This window comes from Gigantopelta aegis, chromosome 10 (genome assembly GCF_016097555.1).
Source record: "Gigantopelta aegis isolate Gae_Host chromosome 10, Gae_host_genome, whole genome shotgun sequence".
NCBI classification, from domain to species: domain Eukaryota; kingdom Metazoa; phylum Mollusca; class Gastropoda; order Neomphalida; family Peltospiridae; genus Gigantopelta; species Gigantopelta aegis.
Window position 1 is genome coordinate 9,985,531 of NC_054708.1, and position 22,730 is coordinate 10,008,260.

Below are 22,730 nucleotides of genomic sequence, written 5' to 3' on the forward strand. Positions count from 1 at the left end.
TGGATGATTTCTTGTAATTAATAAAATAAATGACCGAACAAACACAATTTGAAAGGTAACCAAAACGATAGATATTTATTTACAAATGACAACTAAAGAAGGCATATTATACATGATACACAAAATAGATGAATAATAAATAATAAAATTGTATGTTTATTTCCCAAAAATTGCTACTCACTGTCTCGGAAGTTAATCCGACTTTTAAAAACCAAACATAACACAAGAATCGAAAACTAAGAAGAACCCCAAGTGTTCCGAAACACTTCTTTTAATAGATCGTGTAGGGGTGCCGACCAATGGGACCCGGCGGAGCCGACCATCGGGACCCCAACGTTACGCATGTCAAGAAGGCCTATGACGTACACAGCTAAGTTGGAGACCGCCAACAAATATGTAATACATTGTTGCATGATGGGATTCCCCCAAGCATCTGAGCTATAAATACCCTTTGTTATTATTATTTACAAATAGGAGGTGATTAATTTCAAGCTCCCCTATCACACTACATATGTTCATTTAAACCTTTGCTCACTTTACAAGATATGTTTACACGTCAACGTTTATTCGTCAACAATAAAAATAAGAAGTGGCATACCATGACAAAAATAAGATACCAAATAAGAAACCACTATGGTACGAAATGACCAAACATTATGGTATGAGATGGTAAAAAGTAGGTACGAAATTACCAAAGCACTATGGTACGAAATGACCATAAACTATGGTACGAAACGACTAGTGCCTAATAATTCATCAATTTTAATTTTTCCTTTTTGTCAGTATCGGACTATATTAATATATATGCATACAACACAACACATAGATAATAGATAATATGTCTTGGAAGTTGTGTTCTTGTAGTTAAAAATTAAGATTGGTCAGACATCATAATGACCATCTTCGTTTTATGGTCACTATTGTTATATCGAGTTTTCTGTTTTAATCATTTTGTTTTCAAAATTATTGCCCCTTTGTTAATCATGTGAAAAACATGCTACTTGTATTACAATCATATATCCAAAACAAATAACAGAACTTCAAACATGTCAAACAATATAGTTTTTGTTTTGTTTTAAAAAAAATAATGAAAATATTATGAACATTATTTTATGTATAAAATATGTGAGTTAAAATTATAAACTTGTACCCTCTCAATGTGGTTTTTATAAACAAAAATAATCTAGTAGTCTGAAGATTAAACAGCTTGACTAATCAATTGATTGCTCTTTGATTTGAGATTCATTTTGTGTGTGTGTGTTTCCATAAAATGTCTTTTTAAATGATGTGAATGTCTTCAAAATGACAGTTGGTATAACAAGGCTTGACTGTATAATTGAGAGTGTTAATTAGTAGGAGAGTGCCACCACACTAGCATAATTTTTATTGCTTACTGCATTCACTAGATCTATATAGCTGCCCACCTTTCTTAACAGTCTCCTACTTAGAAAAGTAATGAACACCCTGATATTGAAACCCATTAGAAGATGTTTTTATTTGTGTTGAGGTGTCAAAAATTGCTTCATACCAGGGAACATTTAATATTGCGTCGCAATTCACTACGCAAGTTTCAGAGATCATTACACAATTTTAAAACATTAAACAGTAGTTGCTAATCAATTTTCAATTGACTAGAAATATAGCTAATCAAGATTTTGAAGGAAACAAATGTTCCCTGCATAAGTATACATTTTTTCATCAGATCTTTCTGAATGCTGACATTTAGTTAAAACTTGACTTTTTTTCTCTATTATTATTAAGAAACCAGAGAAGCAATTTAATTTTAAATTTTGGCAGTTGTAATTTTCAGGTAAAACCACCACAAAGTCAAAAAATGGCACGGAAGCGACAAGTTCAGAAGGAATTTCTGAAAAAAGATCTAACCATTCGAAAAGAGGGATCTGCATCAAAACATGAATTGACTGTTGTTGGCTCTGTACACTGAAGCAAGTACGCGATCTGGAGATGGTGTTTACAATCAGTGAGGATGATTGAATATAAATACACTTCTGAGATTAGGTTTTATCCAATGGGTAGTTCCGAAATCAATTTCTAGTGTGGTTGTCTTAACAACTTGTGTACATCAAGCTTATTTATTTTTTCATTACCCATTGTGTGTTGTGAAATTTCTTCTTCATTTTTCTTTTTCTTTGTTTGGTTAATTTTAAACTGTATGCTATACCAGGTGTGTGTGTAGGAATTTAAGCAGAGGGGTATAAACAGTGGCAAGTGATGTTTGGAGAGGTGATATGAAGTCATGCTCCCACGGAAAATACACTTAAGAAAAGAAATTTTGTTTGAGCACAGGACAGGGGTTTGATCCCCGAAACCCCCCTGCACATGCACCTGTAGAGTTCTTTTTTTATTGATGACTGCAAGTGGGTTTGTAGCTTTCATTAGCTGTGGAATGTCTGTAAGAATAGTATCTTAATTGTTATGGGTCGACCTGCAATGTATATTTGTATTAATGCTTACATGTAGTAGCTTTCACATTTTTAACAAAGGTTATGTACAATGTTGCCTTTCTTAGTATATAAATAGAAATGTTAAATGTTTAGGTTGTGAATTTACTACAGTTATCCTCGAGCTGTATGCAGATCTATATTAAAGTTGTGGCTGTCTCTCATGTCCCATTACACTAACTCCTATAAGTGTGCACAGAAATCCATGCTGATCAATTATTGTGAGATCCTAAGGTCTGGTTAGAGTGCATCTTAGGGCTATTAAAAACATTAATGATCATATCAAAAGAATGTAAGACAACAGTTATGCTTTAAGTTTGGTGAGTAAACATTAATGTTTATTTCTTTTGAAAGTTTTTTTTTTTATGGGGGGGGTTTTGTGATTTTTTAGGTTTTGTTTTTTTTGGTTCATAGTAATTGAATTGTCCTCGTAAAAGGATTATTTTGGAGTGTAGTCACATGAGATAAACAACTAATAGATCTGGGCTTCTTGTTGTTTCACTCACGGTATGGTTATGGTTGATGGCATGTTGTTTAATTTTTATTGTGTGTTGTAGCAGGATTCTGCTCTCAGTGGTCGGCGTTAAGGCGACGCCACATGTTACAAGAATAGCTGATGACAAGACAAACATTACAATGTCATTGGTTGCTATGCAATTGGTTATTCTCGTGACTGTTCTTGTATGAGGCACTTGTATTGTGAGTCGCCACCTTTAACCAGCACTGATGCTACCGATAGCGCTGCTGACCACTGCTTACAATATTGTGTCAGTGTTTTTAAGGCAGGAATTTTACACTTAGTATGCTGTTTCCACCAAGTTTTAAGCAGAATCGTGTTATGAATATTTCTGAAATCACACTAATGAAAATTGTTTAGCACTTGAGGTACATAGTTTTCATATGTTTAGATTGGCACTGTAAAAAAAATTCCAGTTTGTCTTTTTGCTTTCCCTATACCCAATTTCAAACATTTATGATTGTAGTGGTTTGATCTTCTTCTATGTCTTATTACATTTTTGTTTAGGTATGGGTGAGATAACTTGGAGTTGCATTGGCCTCCTCACATGACAAAATGGTTAACTAAAATAATAATGTATACAGTGTATTGATAGACTGACAAAATGTGATTATTTTCAATTATTTCAGATGATAAGCAGTGTCAGTGTTGGGAGCCTTAAAACTGGAAATTACGGTTCTTTCTAGTACGTTTTACTACATTTTATGTACTAAAAGGTAGTTAGTGTCAACTTTTTAATCTTCCCAAATGCCACTGTTGAAAAAATAGTTCATTATGCAGTGGTGTTATTATGCAACTGAACATGTAAAAAATACACATATACACAATGCATGTGCCAAATTCAGTTCTCTGATGTGCATCAAATGTTTATATAAGGTATCGGATTCAGTAGAGATGTTTGAATAGTAACTACACAAACCACAACAGTTAATGTGATAACAAAGCAACTAACAGTACATTTAATTATAAAGTCATGTCCTACATTTTCTTGACAAATTGACAACTTCTGTTTACACAATGCCCAATCGTAGACCTAGGAAAAACAAGTTCTACGACACAAACATAGTCTTATCACGGAGGTACATCCAAGTCCTTTCCTGACAGATGTGAGCATTCTTAACTAACTATCTTGTGTATCTACTCCCTCCCCTCCAAAAAAACCCCACAAAACAAAAACAAAACAACTCCACACACAATAAATCCAGTAAAAACAAAGAATGAAAAATAAAAAGGTCCGTACTGTCAGATTGTGTTTTGAATTTTACTTACTAAGTGGGTAGAGTGCTCACCTGAGGTGCTTTGGTCGCAGAATTTAACCTCTCAGTGGACCGACCCATTCTCTGATAGGGTTTTTTGCTGTTGCAACCAAGTCCTTCTGGGAAAGTGCACATAAAAGATCCCTGGCTGCTAATGAAAAAACGTTGTGGGTTTCCAATGTTATGATTACCAATTTTTACATCCAGTAGCTGATGATAAATAAATCAGTATACTTTAGACTTTTAACTCTTTATCTTTAATTACAATCTCTCACTTTACATTTACAGTAAATAAATAGGTAAATGTACATCGGAGAGAATAGAGCCAAGTATATTTAAATAAGAACAAATAGAGCTAATGAGCCTAATCTTAATTAATATGTTATATACCATATTACCTTTGATAATGAAATATAGTTGGTATAATAATAACAGTATTATAATCTATTTTAATAAATAATTTCTTCAATTCAAATTAATACCAAGTTCGTACATTTTTGTTAATTTATTATTGATTAATACATTTACTCAACATAAAGTTTATGGAATTATATTTATAAAATTGGACATTATATACAAGTGTATAGAAGCCTTGTATCTATTGTTTTTAAGGAATTCATATCTTATTTAGTGACCTGTATATACCAAACTGTTCTAAATATGGTTCCATGAAATCTATCTTTTGGGATTTCAAACCAAGAAATACATCTAATTTAAAAAATACCATTAACTATTAATTATGATTATTACTATTACTATTATTAAATATTAATTTGGAAATATTACATTTACTAATCAAAATATTTCTTATTGGAGTCATAAGAGTAAGTTGAAGGCGACTAATGACTTAAAAGTTTATTTTAATACAAATGAAGGAAAACCAGTGACTGTTAAAATGTAATCTGACACGGAAACAGTACCGTAATCTGTGTAGGCTTCATCAGTCATTAGATCTTCATCTTAAATCACTATAAAAAGACTTCATGACACATGGCAAGAGGTCATTATTAACATTACTTTATAAAAAAAAACCCCACAAAACGCCATTCAGGGTAATTACAAAATTTGAGTAGTGTAAACCTTTTCAAAACACCCATTTTATTGTTACCGTAGTGTACTTGTATGTGTATATTATAATGTTGCATGTATTTTGAATGTTGGTATATCTGTTGTATGTGTGTTGTAGCAGTTCACCTATGAGGTGTGTATGTAACATGGATATGTGTGTGGTGATGTTACACATTTTATATGAGAGGCTGTGAGGTAATACTGGGGAGTCCATTTCACTTCACTTGACTTTGATAGATGTGTTGGGTCGTGTATTTGCCGTGGCATATACCTTCACCATTATAGAACTAATGATCTATATGAAGTGATAATACTTAGATTCATAGTGCCTATAACACCTTGAGCTAATATTCCTTTTTGGAGAAATCCCCACTGCTTAAAATAATGGTACTTCATATTATATATAATATATTTTTAAAAGGAGATTACAAACGGCTTTCTTGGAAAGCTATTAAGTGGTCAGTGTGTACACTGAATTTTGTTCCAGCGCATTTTAATTTATTAAACAAAAAAAACAGTGAAATATTTCAGGACCATGCATTTAACATTTCAGAAATGTTGTGAAGCCTTTGTCCACTGATGGTGCTTCAATCCATCTTTAGCAAGAGAACTGTATAGTAACCATTGTTTGGTATTAAACAGCTATATGTCAGTTCACTAGATCATCTGGGTGAAATGCTGCCATGGTTCTTTTAAAAAAATAAAAAAAATAAAGTAATGTGTGGACCTCCTGTGTAAGTATTGTGTTCAGCTGTTGTTCTTAGTGTATATGGAATTATTTTTAACGTAAAATTAAATATTGTTGTGAAACTAAAATTAAAAACTAGGTCAAGAAGGTCAACAATAAAACAGACTCATCGTTTATTCTTTAATTATTAAAATAAAAATTGGCTTTGTGAAAAAATCTTTCACCTTAAAAACTATTACTTTCTTGCAACTATCTGGATTATTTAGTTACTCGAGACACATTTTTGTAACAGATTTGATGTGTGTAAAATTGCTACATAAACTGAGTATCCAGATTGGTTCAAAAATAGTGCACTAAAATAGTTTATGCTATACATTTTAAAAATATTTAGGATTTATTTTTGTGAAAGTTTGTATGGTAGTCTTATGGAGTTTGTGATTATTTAAATAAATACAATAACGGTTTTCCAATCATTATAAACAGCTCTTGCACACACTATAAGAAAGAAAGAAAAATGGAACCACCAGATATTTGTATATATGGGTTGTATATTTGAGGTAACAAGAATAAATGAAGCTAAAGTTATCAGTATTATTATGCACACAAGTGTATAGAGGAATTGAGAATGTTAAATATGTTAAAACACATTCTCAGTTAGATGACGGCAGAAGCATCGAAGTGTGTTGTTGCTGGATTGGACAAACACCATTACGATATACAGTATTCACTGTATTGTTTGTATCTGTAGTCATCGGGTGATGATGCCCTTATTGTAAGAAAACTGTTAACAGTGTATGGATGTCTGATGCTAATATATATTGTGGGCTTGTATTTTAGAGGTTTACGTTTTTAATCAGCTCTTAAGTTAATGCAAACCCTCTGATAAAGACTGTTATAATTGAGTTTTTAACAGTGATATTATGGACTACACTTAGATGTAACTTGTACACAGTGCTAATTATAAGTACACTCAGATGATAGTATAGAACATTATTTACTGTTTGCAAAGAGAAATAAGCTCTGGTTTCCTGGGTAGTTTGTAACTAAGACCAGGTAATTGGTAGTTTACTCTAAGAAATACTGAGGTAAACAACAATTGACTGCTTATAGTATGATTGATTAGACACAGATTTTAAAGCTTTAAGAATTACAACAGGTTTCTAAGATTTAAGAATTATTTGCTGTAACATTCCTAATATATGCATATAGTTTAATAAAAAATAATTAAAATACCTTATTTTAGTCTCAGCTTGTGTCAAATAAATATAATCACTATACTAAAACTTTAAAAATTAAACCAATATGAAAAAACAACAACATAAATGACAGCTAGTCTTATAAAATTATAAGAGATGTTATAATAACAGAAATAATACTCATTAGAAATTAAGAAATAAATGAGGGAGAACATTATTTAAAGCAATATTTGTTCACTCAAGTTAACAAATAACTATGGATATATATTTGAAACTTTATTGAAGCAGCATAAAGTTGTGGAATGGTTTAAGACTTTATTATCTAATTGTGAAATGTCAGAATCACACATAGTCAACATATGACTGATTTCTTGTAAAATGTTTTGATTTACAGTCAGAATTGAGATTGCAACTTGAATGTATACTAGTGGAAAAAAGTAACTGTGTATGGTTATCATGTTGATAAAAACATAATTTCAAGACATAAAACGATAAAATGATCATATAGCATTATTTATTAGGCAATTAAGCAAAACGTCAATTCATTTAAAATGTCACAGCATCCGTCATTTCATCGGTATTGGGGATGAAAGACATGGGGGGTAAAAAAACAGTTCACAAAGTTAATAGCGCGTATGGCCACCGTTTGCGTCGATGCAGGCCAGGCACCGTCGCCTCACAGAGCCTACCAAATTGTTGAAGAATGCCTGGGGAATGCCGTTCCAGATCTGTACTAACGTCTGACCAAGCGCTCTCAACGTCAGCGGCTGGTTAGGCAGTGCACGTACACGACGTTGCATCTCATCCCAGACGTGCTCGATTGGTGCAAGATCGGATGAGACCGCAGGCCACTGCAACACATCGATGTTCTGCTGTGCTAGAAAATCCATTACCACCCGGGCGACGTGAGGTCTAGCATTGTCATGCTGAAGCGTGATGTGACGTTGCTGTCCTTGCACAAATGGGATGACGTGAGCCTGAATAATGTCATCACGGTAGCGTACAGCGTTCAAATTGCCATCGATGACCACAAGAGGTGTTCATCCAGTTGACGTGATGCCACCCCAAACCATGACACTGCCTCTGCCAAATGCACATCGCTCCACAACACAGGCGTCACTAAAACGTTCTCCAACACGACGATACACTCTTGAACGGCCGTCACTGCTGTCCAAGTGAAACCTGGACTCGTCCGTAAACAGTATGCCCGCCCAGTCACGGCGATTAAAGTGCAAGTGTCTTCTACACCAAGCCAAACGTGCTACACGATGACGTCTTAGCAAAACTGAACGGACAGCCGGGCGTTGCGGACGGATACCATGTTCACGTAATCGATTCCGTACAGTTCTGGGATTAATGGCACGCAATCCAGGAATGGTCCGCGCTGTCAGACTTGCCGTTTGGAATCGATTCCTGAGGTGCACGAGTCTGATGTGGTTGTCCTGCTGTCGTGACGTCACACGTGGACGGCCTGCACGTTGTTGGTCTCTGACATTACCACAAAGCCTCAATACTGTTTATGTGTACACCAAATTGCGTAGCGACAGCGCTATGGCGCATACCAGCCTGGATCATGCCAATTGCGCGAAGGCGGTCATTTTCGTTTAGCCTGGGCATTGCTCTGCTACAATTTTCAACAGAAATAACCTGCTTTTCTGTACCCCCGGTTGGCATGCAATGACCCGACAGTTGAAAAGTCGACAAAAACTTGAAAAGTAACATGTTGGGAGAAAAAAATGGGAAAAACATGTTCATGTCCCAGAAGCAAAACTGCACATGCAAATACGGCATTGACCCAGCTATTGTGTGGCGGTGCGTTCACTGGTAACATGTACAAAACATCAGGCTAAAATATTGAGCGGTTTTATTTTCATCCGATTTTTTAGGTTACACAGTTACTTTTTTCCACTAGTATATTTATATATTCACTGTTATTGCCTGCATATGAAGAAAAAAGAAAAAGGAAAGATGTATATACCTTGGTATATATAAATTCAAAATGTTTTGTCATATGAATACAACTTTATTTGTTTTATGCAGGACAAACTAGCAAAGTCCATATCCTAGGTCTTTATCTGTTGACAGAGACATTGAAATTCTAAATAGTTGAGGAAAGTGACCTTGCATTTTATGTCCATGAATATTTAATTTAAACTCCATAGACGTGACTAGTTCCCTAACAGTTGATTTCCTGTCAGTTTATTGATGAGCACATTCCAGTATACATGATGTATGCCTTATTCATTCCTGAACAGTTTTCTCAGACCGCTGTAATTCTTTTCCTTTATAACAAGTGAGAAATATTACCGTGTACATTAGAGAACCATATTTTATTTAAAACTTTGCTAATACCAAGGCATTCACAAATTCTAGCATTACTGTAATTATCATTTATGATATAAAACAAAGATTTTAAAAAAATAAAAATTGTAATGGTAATACAGTCATATTAAATGACTGAACTGGTTGGATATTTGTTGTGCTACAGTGTGTCACTAAATTTTTATCCCTAATTTTTTAAATACATTTTTGTATGACTGAATGACAGGTCATACTATGGAATTGTATTGTCCACCTGTCCATACATCAGTTCATCTGTTGACTTTTCTTCTCCAGACCATATCTTGTATACCGATTTAATATTTTTAAATTTCTTTACATCTCAAACCGAGAGCTACTTTAAAAAAAAAAAAAAAAAAAAAAATAATTATTATTGTTAAAACTAGTAGGGATTGTATAAAACTAGTATCCAGACATCAAATTTTAAGTAAGTACATTTGCCATTTGGCTTGTGAGTTGCAGTTTACAGTAAATAAATCTGGAATGTGAGTTCAGTTATAAAGAATTAAATCTGGAACATTATACATGTGTGAGTGTATGTTAGTTTCTGTCGAGGACATAATCTTATGTTCTTTGCTTACAAAATGAGAATAAAATGTTTACAAAAAAATAAAAAAAATCTCTCGCTCCTTTTTGGTTGTATATTCCAATCTTTTAGTTTTATTATCCATTTCCTGTTACAGTTATTATAGTGTTAAGTTTAGTTTTTATTTGTTTTCTGTTTTCCCTGAAGCTGATTTTTAGTCAAACTATTGTCAGATGTGATATGAATGTTATGTTAAATGTTCTGTGAATGTTACATGTTTGGTGTTATGTAAGTGTTTTTTATTGAGTTATATTTGTATACATATTGTGTTGTAATATAAAATGTTCTGTGTTGTTACTGCTGCACAATATAATGTTAATTTTTATTTAATATTTTTTTTTCTGTGTTTAACATTTTGTAATATGGCACTTCAAAATAAATTTAAAAAATGAAATATTTGTTTTTACCCAACCCCACAGCTATTATGTATTTAAATTAATTAATTTTTAGTTATTATTTTCTGTCAGTTTATTTTTATCTATTAACAAATTTGCTCTTAATGATTTATAGTAATTACATAGGAAACCAATTCCTCATTATTCAGTTATTGACATCACTAAGAACGTTTTAACTAAACGTGTGCTAGTCACATTGCAGTTGGCTTATGCTGATCATGTGACTGAGTCAGTAATGTCAGTTACATGATAATAAAAATAGAGTATAAAATTGCACACGATAAGTCATTCCAGCCAGATAAAATATCAGTTTTATTAAGAAAACAAAACAACATGAAAGTACATGTAAAATAGGTAAACCGATATTAATTTTCTAGAAGTAAATTTTAAGCAAGTTAAATGTTAAGAAAGTATTGATTATGAGCTACTTTGACCTGGAATTATTTTATTCCAGTATAATGCTGTGGAATTCTAGATTACAGTATTTCCCAGTACTTAATAATAATAAAAATCAGAGTTATAATATCAGTGTTTCTTAGAAAAAGAAATTTTTGGGTATGGTACTATGGAATTGAATGCAACCACAATCAACAGAAAGAAAATGGGTTACGTTTAGGTTTAGGGTTAAAAAAAAAAGCATACAGTAATGATAAGAATAACTAATTTTGTCAAAAGGTTAACTTAAAAAAATTAAATATGCCAAAAATTTTACCCTTTAGCAGAAACTCTGAATATTATTTGTATATCCAGTTTAATTAATGTGTTATTTTAAATTTTATATACCCGGACATATTACCAATAGTACTGATAAGCATTTGTGTGTATTCTGTTAAGTTATGAACAAGTCTATCAGTTAAATTTATGTCCCAATCTAACCACAAATTCTGATGTTCCGTTCAACATTTATCCTATCTTTACTGTTGAAAGTAACCAACTTACATTAGGTGTTTGTGTATACAGAAGGTTTAGGGGTCAAACCAATATACTTTCTACTGTATATACACCCTCCTTAGAGTTGATATAAACATGTTTAATATGCTAAGGGAGACAAACTAGTTGGGTTAAAAATTACAAAATCCTAGTCACTTCAAAATAATACATTACAAGATGTCGACTGTTTTATTATTAATATACAAGATATTTGTAGTTGTACATGTAGTGTGTATATACATGTATAGGCCTATTCAGGCCTATCTATACAAAAATGATGCACTGCGAAATATGCATTTAAAAATGTTTTATTCACCAGCATTTGTCATGATGAATTTTACTGGTAGATTGCAGGAAATAGTTAATTATGACCCTGAACCCTGCTAGATTCTTTTGGGCACTTCATACGTCGACCTAAAAGTCGGCCCATCTCAATATTCACTTGCTGCTTCTGTGTCTGAAGAAGGTCAATATTTGACAAGACAACCCTTGTGTGGCTTTGTGCTTGTGGCACTTGTGGTGTCTGGCTTCACCCATCACAGTCTAGATACCTCTGCATCATTTTCTGTACATGCATCCAGATGATTCCTGTGAACACTTTGTATTTTCACTGTTTGTACCATGTGTAGTGTGAAAGTAATAAAGTAAGTATATTTACCATGACAAAATGATTGAACTATGAACATATTTAGAAGTTTGGTACTAATCATTGCTAACATTCTGTAGCCAACTCGTACAGTAACTTATAAATAGAACGACCGATAGCACCGCGCTTCACAATTCAGAGAAATACCTTTCTAGAATTATAATCCTAAACAACTTGTTTTCTGCCATGATTCCGTTGACGACCTTTATTGCTTGTAGTTCTGTCATTATGCAAGTTTAAGCCAATATTTGATGTGTATTTTCTTGTATGGAGGTGTATTTATGGTCTGATGTTTTTAGTTGAGTGAAAGGATGATGTGTTTGCATTGATTTTGATGTCATCTGATGACTTTGTACAGAGATGTGGCTTTGGATATGCTAGCAATTTCTATTGATTAACCACCACATCTGTATGTGTAAACCCCACATTTCCACATTCATGCTTTAATAGTCTTGTATTTATTAACTATTTTTTCTTTAACTTAATGTTAGTTCTTTGTAATGCCTTTTCAACAGTACAATATTTAAATTTTCTACTGGAGTATCATTAAAGATTCATTTATATTTTTAATAAACATATTAATGCACAACTGATGATCTTTGGGCTTTGGAGAAAACGTGATACTTAAAGGTTAACTATGTAATAAAGTAAAGTTAAAAGCAGACCCCTTAAAAATAGTTTTGTCAAGTTGTACGAGATGGCAGTACACATGTTTTCAATTCCAATACAGGCTATTTTAATTTTATAAAAATTATTGAAAATCCTTTATTAAAATTGCTTTAGGGCTAAAAGGAAAATAATTACCATGAGTTAACTCCCATGGATAGTGATTTAATGTGTGCAGTTTTCCCTGTCTGCAGCAGTGTAGTTTATGTACTAAAAATAACCCAGGATGATGCCACATAATATTGATGTCATCCTTGTTTTTGAATAAAGTTTGGAACATTTAGTGTCGGTATTTTGTAAGATGTTGTACAGCACTAATGTAAAAGCAAAAGCAGGAATTACACTTTTATCTTATTATGGAAATACAAAGTATACAGGAAAATACTGAACACCGTTTGTGCGATTGTTTTGTCGGTGGTTGCCTGAACTCACAGCAATGGTTACATTCTATTGATTAAACCAAAACGATAGCAAACAATGCCGGTAGTTTGTTACTGCAATTTTCTACTGAACGTAAGTTGACTGTAAGCTGCATATCATCAAACTTGATCAAAACTATTATTTCAGCTAATCCTATAACTTATGTTTATTCTTTTTCAGTTTCTGATATGACGACCTCGCTAAAATTTTATGTTGCTAATATGTTACTTACTTGGAATTTGCTAAATTTTAAGATCGCTAATGTTTTATGATTTACAGTAAATTTTAACTTTAATAATTTGATTATAAAGTTAACCTTTAAAAAGATAAACAATTTTTAATGTCATTATTATGTGTGAACAAGTTACTAACCAACCACATTTTATTGATCTTACCAGTATTTGTAGAATTGGGTTTTATGTCATGTAGTCATATGTATATTAAATTCCCAAGGTCTTTAATACTTGGCCTGTCATTAATATGAGGTTCCATTGTCCATTTTGGAGTGTTCTGTTGTAAAGCCACTTAGCTGTCGCTTTGTAACTAGGTAGGATGAACTTGTGTGCATTGATTTGTTGTGGTGTTCCAGCTTTGTATTTATAATTATTCACTGGACTCTTGTCTTGTACAAATATATGACTAAGTATGTTCATGATTTTGACTGAAGGACATTTTTTTTTATTGGAGATTTGATGTTTGATCTGTTCTGTGCTTTAGTCATACATTTCTAAAATTTAAAAAACAAATATGTTAATACAAACCTCTCCTTAAGGTCTGTTAGAAGAACCACCTTATATTTGCCTCTGTATCATCTAATATACACCGAAGTCCATTGAAAACACACCAGTCAAGTTTGTAGGACATGTAAAAAGGATATGACAAGAAAAACAAATTATACATTTAACTGAATATATTCTGTTAGGCAATAAATAACCCTAAAATTCTATCAATGTGTGTTTTATAGCAGAAATGCAAACCTCACACATACGATAGCAAAAATAACAGAAAAAATGGGTGATGTTTTTTCAACAGTGTATATTTAAAGACCTTTAGGAATGGTGCAGAGACATCCTCTATGGACTTTATAAAGGGAAAAAATAGTATTATGACCTCTTACATTTCTTGTCTATTGGCATTCTGAGTGTATATATATTTTAATTGTACTTAATCTAAAGTCTTTTTTACATAGCTTTTTTTTTTTTTTCGTCCTGTATCTTTTTCTTTTTTTCTTTTGGTTTAATGCACACATTTATTCTCTTGTAATAGACATAATCTTGTTCCTGAATTTATAGTTTATTTCATATTAAAGCGTTAAGTAGATAAATTAAAAAGCTAATATATTACAACCTTTTTTGTACTTTTGTTTTCTAGCATCTTATCTTATATATAAAGAGATTTTTAAAATATATAAATGTTGGTTCATATTGAGCAACGTCAGATGTGAAATGTGAATCATAAATGTTTATAGTCTTGTAATAACATTTTTGTTTCACTAGTGCAGTTTGTCATGAATTCCAACTATGCACATACATGTTTGTAGAGGGTTGTTTCTTTTCTATAGGTTTGTAAGTATAATATTATTATGTCCAATTTATACTCAACCAAAAAAGTATAACAAATGTTACAACACTTGCGCTAAGATGAAACATTGATTTATTATTCATTTACACAAGTTAAATTTGTAATATCAGTCATTTATATTTAAATAAATTTTTGCTGAACTTTTTCATTGAGTATATTTGGACCAGAAGGTAGAAATGGTAAAAGCAGTTTATTTATGATATACAATGAGTTAACAAGACTAAAATGTTTGGTTCTTAAACGGACCAATGACATTAAATAAAATTAATACAGTTTTTGCTAGAAAATGCTAACTGGTTAAAGCTGGTTAAATGTTTTGAGTATTTCACATTATAATTGTATAAAGCATAGTATAAATACTAATACTAATACTAATTAGTATTTAATTATTCCATATCAAATGTTTGATTTTTCCAAATACATTTACTTTATTCTAATGATTATATGACAAAATAATCCATCAATAATATCCAGATGACATTTATTAATTTTATATGTAGATTTTGTATTATGTTTTGTTTTACCGTATAAGTTAAACCTGTATTAAAAGATGTTTCGTGTTGATTTTGACAATCAACGGTGGTTTTTATTAATGCATGTTAATGTAGCTTAAGATGGCATTACCATTGGTCTGTTTTAATGATACAAAACTTGACGTCTTTAGATTAAATAGGCTTATTGACAAATGCACTGCTATTAATTAAATATATTGATTGTATTTACATAAGCACCGAGTTCAATTTTTTTGTTACAGTCACCAAACAACAAGTCAAGTTTTATTTGATTGCATGAGGCAAATATGTCTGCACAGCCAAGCATTCAAGTTGGTGAAACTGGAGACCATAAACATGTAAACAAGCAGTTATCAAAATTAAAAAAAAAAAAAATTGCGATCTTGGCCTTAGTTTATTTTAGGCTGTTTTTGTATGCTTCAAATAATGAATGAATGATTGTTTAACGACACCCCAGCACAAAAAATACATTGGCTGTTGGGGTGTTACACTACGGTAAATGCTTCAAATAATGCTTAAGTGGCTGATAGCTTCACCCCACGATATACAAAGATAGAAATATGCAGGAACCGTAAAGTACATAAACATGTACTATAACTATACTATTACTGTAATTAACAGAAGTTTCCAAACAAAAACATAACGAGTCACAGAAACGCAAACTGACAATGAGTTGAGTCTCTAGTGTTTTTCCAGTACCAGAGTTCTGTCTGTGTTGATGTACTCCAATTTGAGTGATTTTGAAATAATCTGTTTTTGCTTGGAGCGTATCGACTGAAACGGAACATGGTAGTGCCATTTTGAATACTGTTTAATCTAGTGAGAGGCTGCTAAAAGACGAATCATCACCATATCAAGATGTATATTGTTACTATGCATCGTCACAGTACGGCCAGTACAAACTGATGAGAAAAACAAAAACATCCTGCAATGATCTTTGTACAATATCACAACATGGTCTAATACCAACTTGGAACCTATTATAAATTGTAGTGCCAAATTTATAAATACATGTGAAGAATGAAATTGTTTAAACAATTCAGAAATACATGTATGTTCATGGCATGCTATTTGATATTTATTACGCAGTTCCATGTACTGTACAGAAAACTGATTTTATTGTTTAAAAGAGAGCAATACAATATGTGGTATGAACTAGATGAAAAAACCTTTACTGTTTAATCAACTGATGTAACAAAGTTTATACACGTGGCACTGTAAAGCCGTGACTGGTTCTCTTGGGTGTAAGAACACTACAGAGATCTTTGTATTATAATATAATTTTCAACCTGAAAGACCATGTCCATGTCTACCATCAGAAATAAAATCTGGTAGCAAAAACGGATTTGTTATTATTATTATTATTATTATTATTATGATGCACCAGTTGAACTCCCATATGCTATGGTGAAATGGATTGAAATCTCTTTTCCCGTCCCAACCAGTATTCTACAACTGTTATATCAATTGCTGTGGTATGTGCTTTCCTGTCTATGTAAAAGTGCACATAAAAGCTTCCTTGCTGCTAATGAAAACAAAATATGGGTTTCGTCTGAAGCGTTCCCTTGTGTTCAGTGACGGTGAGCGAAGCTGTCGTTCGCGAACTATTTGACTGGTCTCCGATGTGGTCATTTGTTTTGACCCGAAGCACGTAAACCAGACCAGTGAATGTTTTTCTGCTCGGTCTGGCTGAACTCTGCCTACGTGTTAGAATCACATTTGACGTCCAATAGACGATGAGTTTGGACTATAATAATATTTTGGTTCATGTACCTATATTGATTACTTCTAGATTCTATATCATTAGTGTTAATTGCGTGTTAATATGTCTCAAGTATTTGCAGGATCAACTTTTCTCGGGTGAAAAACCCCCACAAAAAAACCCCACCACCAAACAAATTACACTTGGAGATCGACATGCATGGGTGATTATGACTAACTGGCTTATATTAATGAGGTAATTTGATAGTGATTATCGCTGGTTAATCAGAAAATTAAGTTTTGTCTTAGAAAAATAACTGAATTCTACTGGTATTGTATATACTACATGCATATATGACATGACTTTGGAGAATAGAAATATGGCTTCTTAATTAAGTGACCCACATTTAAAGTTCGCCTGCTAATTTTAATATACTGGCTGGCTTGTCGCTCCAGTAGGTACCGCACCAATACAAATGTGTTTAAACACAAATCATAATGAATATATCGTTATTTACTAACGCTACCTACACAGTTGACGTTGTGGCTTAGAAACAGTTATCTTCGATAACTACGCGTGACTGCTCTGTTCAACCCAGAAAGGACTATTTTAAAAACAAAGTGCTGTCTCATTATACTCGGGGGTTTGCCTATCAGAAAGACAGCGGATAAGATTAGAGGTACATAGTAACCATACCCGTGCTGACATTCAATCTCGGGTTCTGTTGGATTGTTTTCCTTGGTGTACACAGATTACAAACAATGTCGCGTACACGAGGACATTGTCAACATGTTTGTTATGCATTAGTTGCACGTTACCCGATGACACCAGGGGCTGACAGTCCAAAGGAAAGACTGATACAAAGATACGTAGATATGATTTACTAGGTGCTCATAATATTGTGTTCAAACGTTTGATTTGACCACAGCAGGACCGTTTGAAATGATTTTACGATAAAGGACATTATACTTTACACAGAGGACACACGCTGTCTAAGAAAATTGTTGAAAATTATTCACAAGAACCATACCAAAGTGTCCTAAACATGTTGAAGTGGAGTGTCTTTATACAAAAAGGTTTCTATATAGGGCAAAAATAGTTCTTTGTATCTGGATATCGTCAATCCTGTTTGAAATATTCATATTTGTTTCTGTGGTTTCGTCTTTCGTCAGAAGATCATAGTCAAGTGCTGATTACGAGGCGCATTTAGTATTCATTAGCATGTCTTTCTATTTGCGATTCTAATTGACTGCATTGGCTGGTGAAGTGATACCTGGTGCAACATCGCATTATTATAATGTGTCTAGTACATTGATTGGTGAACTATTACCTGGTGAAATATCGCATTGTTATAATGTTTGTACAACCTGACTGGTCAATTGATATTTGGCGCAACATCGCATTATTATAATGTTTCTACTACATTGACTGGTCAACTGATAACTGATATCTGTGCAACATTGCAGAGCTGCAGCTCTCCTTCTGGAAACGGTCATGCCGTTTAGTTCCAGCAAGTCACTTAGCCGACCACACACGAGTCCAGAGCCTAAACGCCTATCTCTGCGACAGGCTGTGGATAAAGAAGAGGCTACCCCAGGTGAAGGACACGAAATAGAACTCTTCGAGTACGAATGGCCAGACCTTCCACCCATACCCAGCTTCAAGGAAGCTATCACGCGGCAGAGTGTAAGCCGCGGAATCAACTATCTCCTGCCAGTAAATGTCGCGCGGAACTCCATCAACCACAACTACAGAACCAACCTTCGAGCCATGTTTCAGGTGCTGTGTTTAACGAGTCTTCTTCAGTGTTTTCCCTAGATTGTTTTAGCATGGTACGGCACCATGCCTCATTAAGCTTGCCTTAATCAGCGTCATGCTGCCCTGAGATTAAAGAAGCCTTTTTCAATCATTACTTCTAAATTTGATTTATAAAACACTAAAAAAATGTATTATTATTTAATAACATATACCTGTTGTATATTTAGTCGTTCATTTATTAAAGCAAGCACATTAATAACAGTTATTTTTTATTTCAATTAATTTTTGTGTGTGTGGTCTTTAATGAAAAAAAAAGTTCCATGAAAATGGTGAATATGCCCTAAAGGTCTACCATACCGTGCCAAATGTCTAGGGTACACCTTAAGAGACTATCCTGAGTTTTAGCTCCGGCAAAAGTTAAAGTTTGGTTTTGTTTAACGACACTTCTAGAGCACATATATATATTAATCAACGACTATTAGATGTCAAACATTTGGTAATGTTTTACTCATAGTTTAGAGGAAACTCGATACATTTTTCCATTTGCAGCAAGGGATCTTTTATATCCACATAGATCCATTTGTTTCCCCAACAAAATAAATGCACATACTGCTTTTTTCCTGTTTTTAAAATGCAAGCTTACCTTAAACATATTTTAAATATAAATCATTATTCGGATAAATATATTTGGAATAACAAGTGGCCAAATTATTTCAAATTTCGTTTGGTCGTTGAAAAAATAATACATTCGTACGTACGAAACTATTTTAGACAAACATCGATATTGAGATACTACAAAAATGCATTGGTTATATAAATATTCATATTCTAAGAGTCAATATATTTAATTTGTTTCATAACATCTACTGTAAAAAGCTTATTATGGTTTGTCGTTCTTTCAGAGTAATTGTCAAGGCTCACCAAAATATTTTAAATAAATGTAATTTAAAAAAAAAAAAAAACCCATTTCTGTGAATATTATTCAATATAGGCCTAATATATATTTCATAAAATACTTCTCGCTTGATTTCATTAAAATGTTGGCAATGACTGCAACGAAATTCTCCGCCTTAAAATAGAACAATACTTTTTTTTACGCCCTTCTATGATGGTTCGCATTATGGTATGGCGTCCGTCCGTACGTCCGTCTGTTAACGTTTTCTTGTTCTGACCATATCTTGCATACAGATGCATACAGGACCATCAAACCTCACATCTAGGAACAACTTGGGATGGCAGTGTGTCGCGTACTATTACTAGGTCACCGTGACCTACTGTTCACGGTCTACTGCACATAACAGTAAATCCTTGTCCGGACCATATCTTGCATACATATTATGTATACATGACCATTAAACCTCACATGCAGGAACAACTTGCGATGGTAGTGTGTCACATACAATTACTAGGTCACTGTGATACTGTGATACTTCATTAATCAGACAGCACCTTCTCCAATGGATCATTAGTAGTTAGTCCAAAACAAACTGTTCATCCATCCCATTGCAAATATTCAAATAATTAGAATTGAATCATACCCGTAACATATTCATTAATATCTGTGGTTTTTCATCAAACTCCTGACGGGCGTATAATGTACCTCACCGGTACTCTTGTTTGTTTTGTGATCTTAAACCCCTAATTGCTTTAAAAATGAGTCATCTGTATTATATAAATACTTTAAAAAAAGAAGAAGAAACTTTCATGTTTCAAACCGATTACCATTGTATTTACATGTATGTATATACTACACAAACATATAAATTGATTCTGTCAATTATAGAGGCCTTCGCAAGTGTTATTCTGGTATTTTAGAAATGGTTCCATAGTAGTAGTAGACTATAGGTATTATAGGTATATTGTTACTCTTTGAAATCGATTCAACAATAAAAACATGTACTTTCTTTTACTATCTCCCCCTCCCCCACGCACACACCTACTTCGTTTCACTATTTAATTGGGATAGGCACGACCCTGATATGGTACAAGATTTACACCAATTATAGGCACGACCCTGATATGGTACAAGATTTACACCAATTATAGGCACGACCCTGATATGGTACAAGATTTACACCAATTATAGGCAATAATGGGAAGGAAAGAAGGAATATTTTATTTAATGACGCACTCGACACATTTTAATTACTGTTAAATGATAATTAGATAGGAAACCCGCTGCCGCCACGCCATGAGCTACTCTTTCTGATTAGTAGCAATGTATCTTTCATATGCAGCATCCCACATGCAGAATAGTACATACCACAGCCTTTGTTATACCAGTTGTTGTGCAGCAATGACTGGAACGAAAAATAGCCCAATGGGTCCACCTAAGGGAATCGACACTAGTCAATACATGTAATTGGATTTTTGCATAAATGCTTTACATGTCTGATGTAAATAACCGTATTTTAATGATTGCAGGAGCCCTACGCCAGTGCCGATAGAGGTTATGACGATGCTCGAGAAACCCTTAGCTCAAAGGTTCACTTCCGGTCCAACACAATCGATAGCACCTGGACTCGGCGCCACGTCAACCAGATAACAGTGACACTCAACGCGGAATGTGAAAAATCTCGCAGACTCTACTCACAGTCGGCTCCTTCGGGAGCTGCGTCACGTAGAATGGGCATCGATGCGTCAAAACTACGCAAGCGATCGAATCTGTTCATTCCGGTAAAGACCAGGATTCCCCCAGAAGCTGTAAAGATGCGAAAAGAGGCAGAGAGGCTGGCGAGGAGTGCACAGGAGGACAAGGACGATGAATTTGAGGAGCAGATTGAGAACGACTCAGCAGATTCCTGTGATGACGTGGACGGGAGTCAGAGTAATAAACAGACGCTTGCTGGGCCAGATGGAAGACGATTGCAGAGAAGAGGAACAATTGTTCCTACAAAAATCAGCTACCATCTGGACACCTTCCAGACCTACGAGCAGTTGAAACAAGCTAGCGTTTCGAAACCCTTAATTCCGGGCTGGCTTCGTTCGCCGTTCTTAACTAATAAACAAAACCAGTATATATGGGACTGGTTGCATCGTGATGAAGAAACAAACGATTTTCAGTATTTTCTGGCAATGTGCGGTTGAAGACAAAAACAAAAAGAAAAAATAATAGAAAAAAGAAGTAATAATAATAATAATAATAAAGTAAATAAATACATTGCCTTGTGAGACATGATATGGTGCATGAAAAGAAACCCAATTCTCTCACATAATACGATATGACGTTTTTCCGAAGTACAAACAGCATATGAGGTGCAGTGAGTCAAGGTGCGGGTGGAGAAAGTTTGCACGGGTGGGTCTAGATTGCGACAAGCGAATTCAGGGAATTTAAATTAAATTTTAGAAAAGTGCTTGGAGCAGGGAGGGGTTTCGACTCTCAACACCTCTCCAATTCTGCACACACGTCTGGAGTCACTAGATCAATACCCTTGGTCAGCACAGGAGGTTTTTTTCCCTTCTCAACCAAAGAAGGTGACTTCAAAGCCCGAGACATGTACCGAGCAAGCCATGGAAAAGGCATAAAACAAGATCCCTCGCAACAATTAAATAGGCATAGCGTATATATATATATATATCGGGGGGGGGGGGGGGGGGGGGGAATTGGTTGTGTTTTTAAACCTTTATTACCCCAAATCATTGGCAATGTCAAAGTTGGGGTACCTTGAATCATTGTCTTATATGTACAACAATAATAAAGCCATAACACACGAGTGTGTGTGTACATGTATAACTAATGGTATGATAAAGGTGTTATGATATTTCATTTGTATATACAATGTATATATATAAATATTATATATGTATATAAAAATGTATATGATATATATGGTCGTTATATACATTTCATTTTTGTCATACATTGTACAAGCATATGAATGTTCCTATATTTTTGTTTTTAATTATTTGAGGGCAAAAAGGGCACATTGATATATTAATCATCTGCTAGGTAACATCACAAAGATATACAGATTTAAGTATTCAGACTTCAGGTTTAATGGGATCCA

At 33.7% G+C, this 22,730-nt stretch overlaps 1 protein-coding gene across 5 annotated transcripts in view; it reads left to right on the forward strand.

The window, feature by feature from the left end:
• LOC121382810 overlaps positions 1-21,276 on the forward strand; it is a 49,285-nt gene extending 28,009 nt beyond the window's left edge. The window contains exons 9-11 of one of the 5 annotated variants that reach the window (XR_005959222.1): positions 1,811-1,981; positions 3,609-3,664; positions 5,857-16,604. Coding sequence is in view for 3 of the 5 variants with exons in the window: in XM_041512433.1 (XP_041368367.1) it covers positions 1,811-1,945 (135 nt within the window). In the remaining 2 variants the exon portion in view is untranslated. Of the gene's footprint in view, positions 1-1,810; positions 16,605-21,147 lie in introns of those variants that run through there. The other 4 variants (XR_005959221.1, XM_041512433.1, XM_041512432.1 and 1 more) reach the window with 4 other exon arrangements.
• Positions 21,277-22,730: the final 1,454 nt, after the last annotated feature.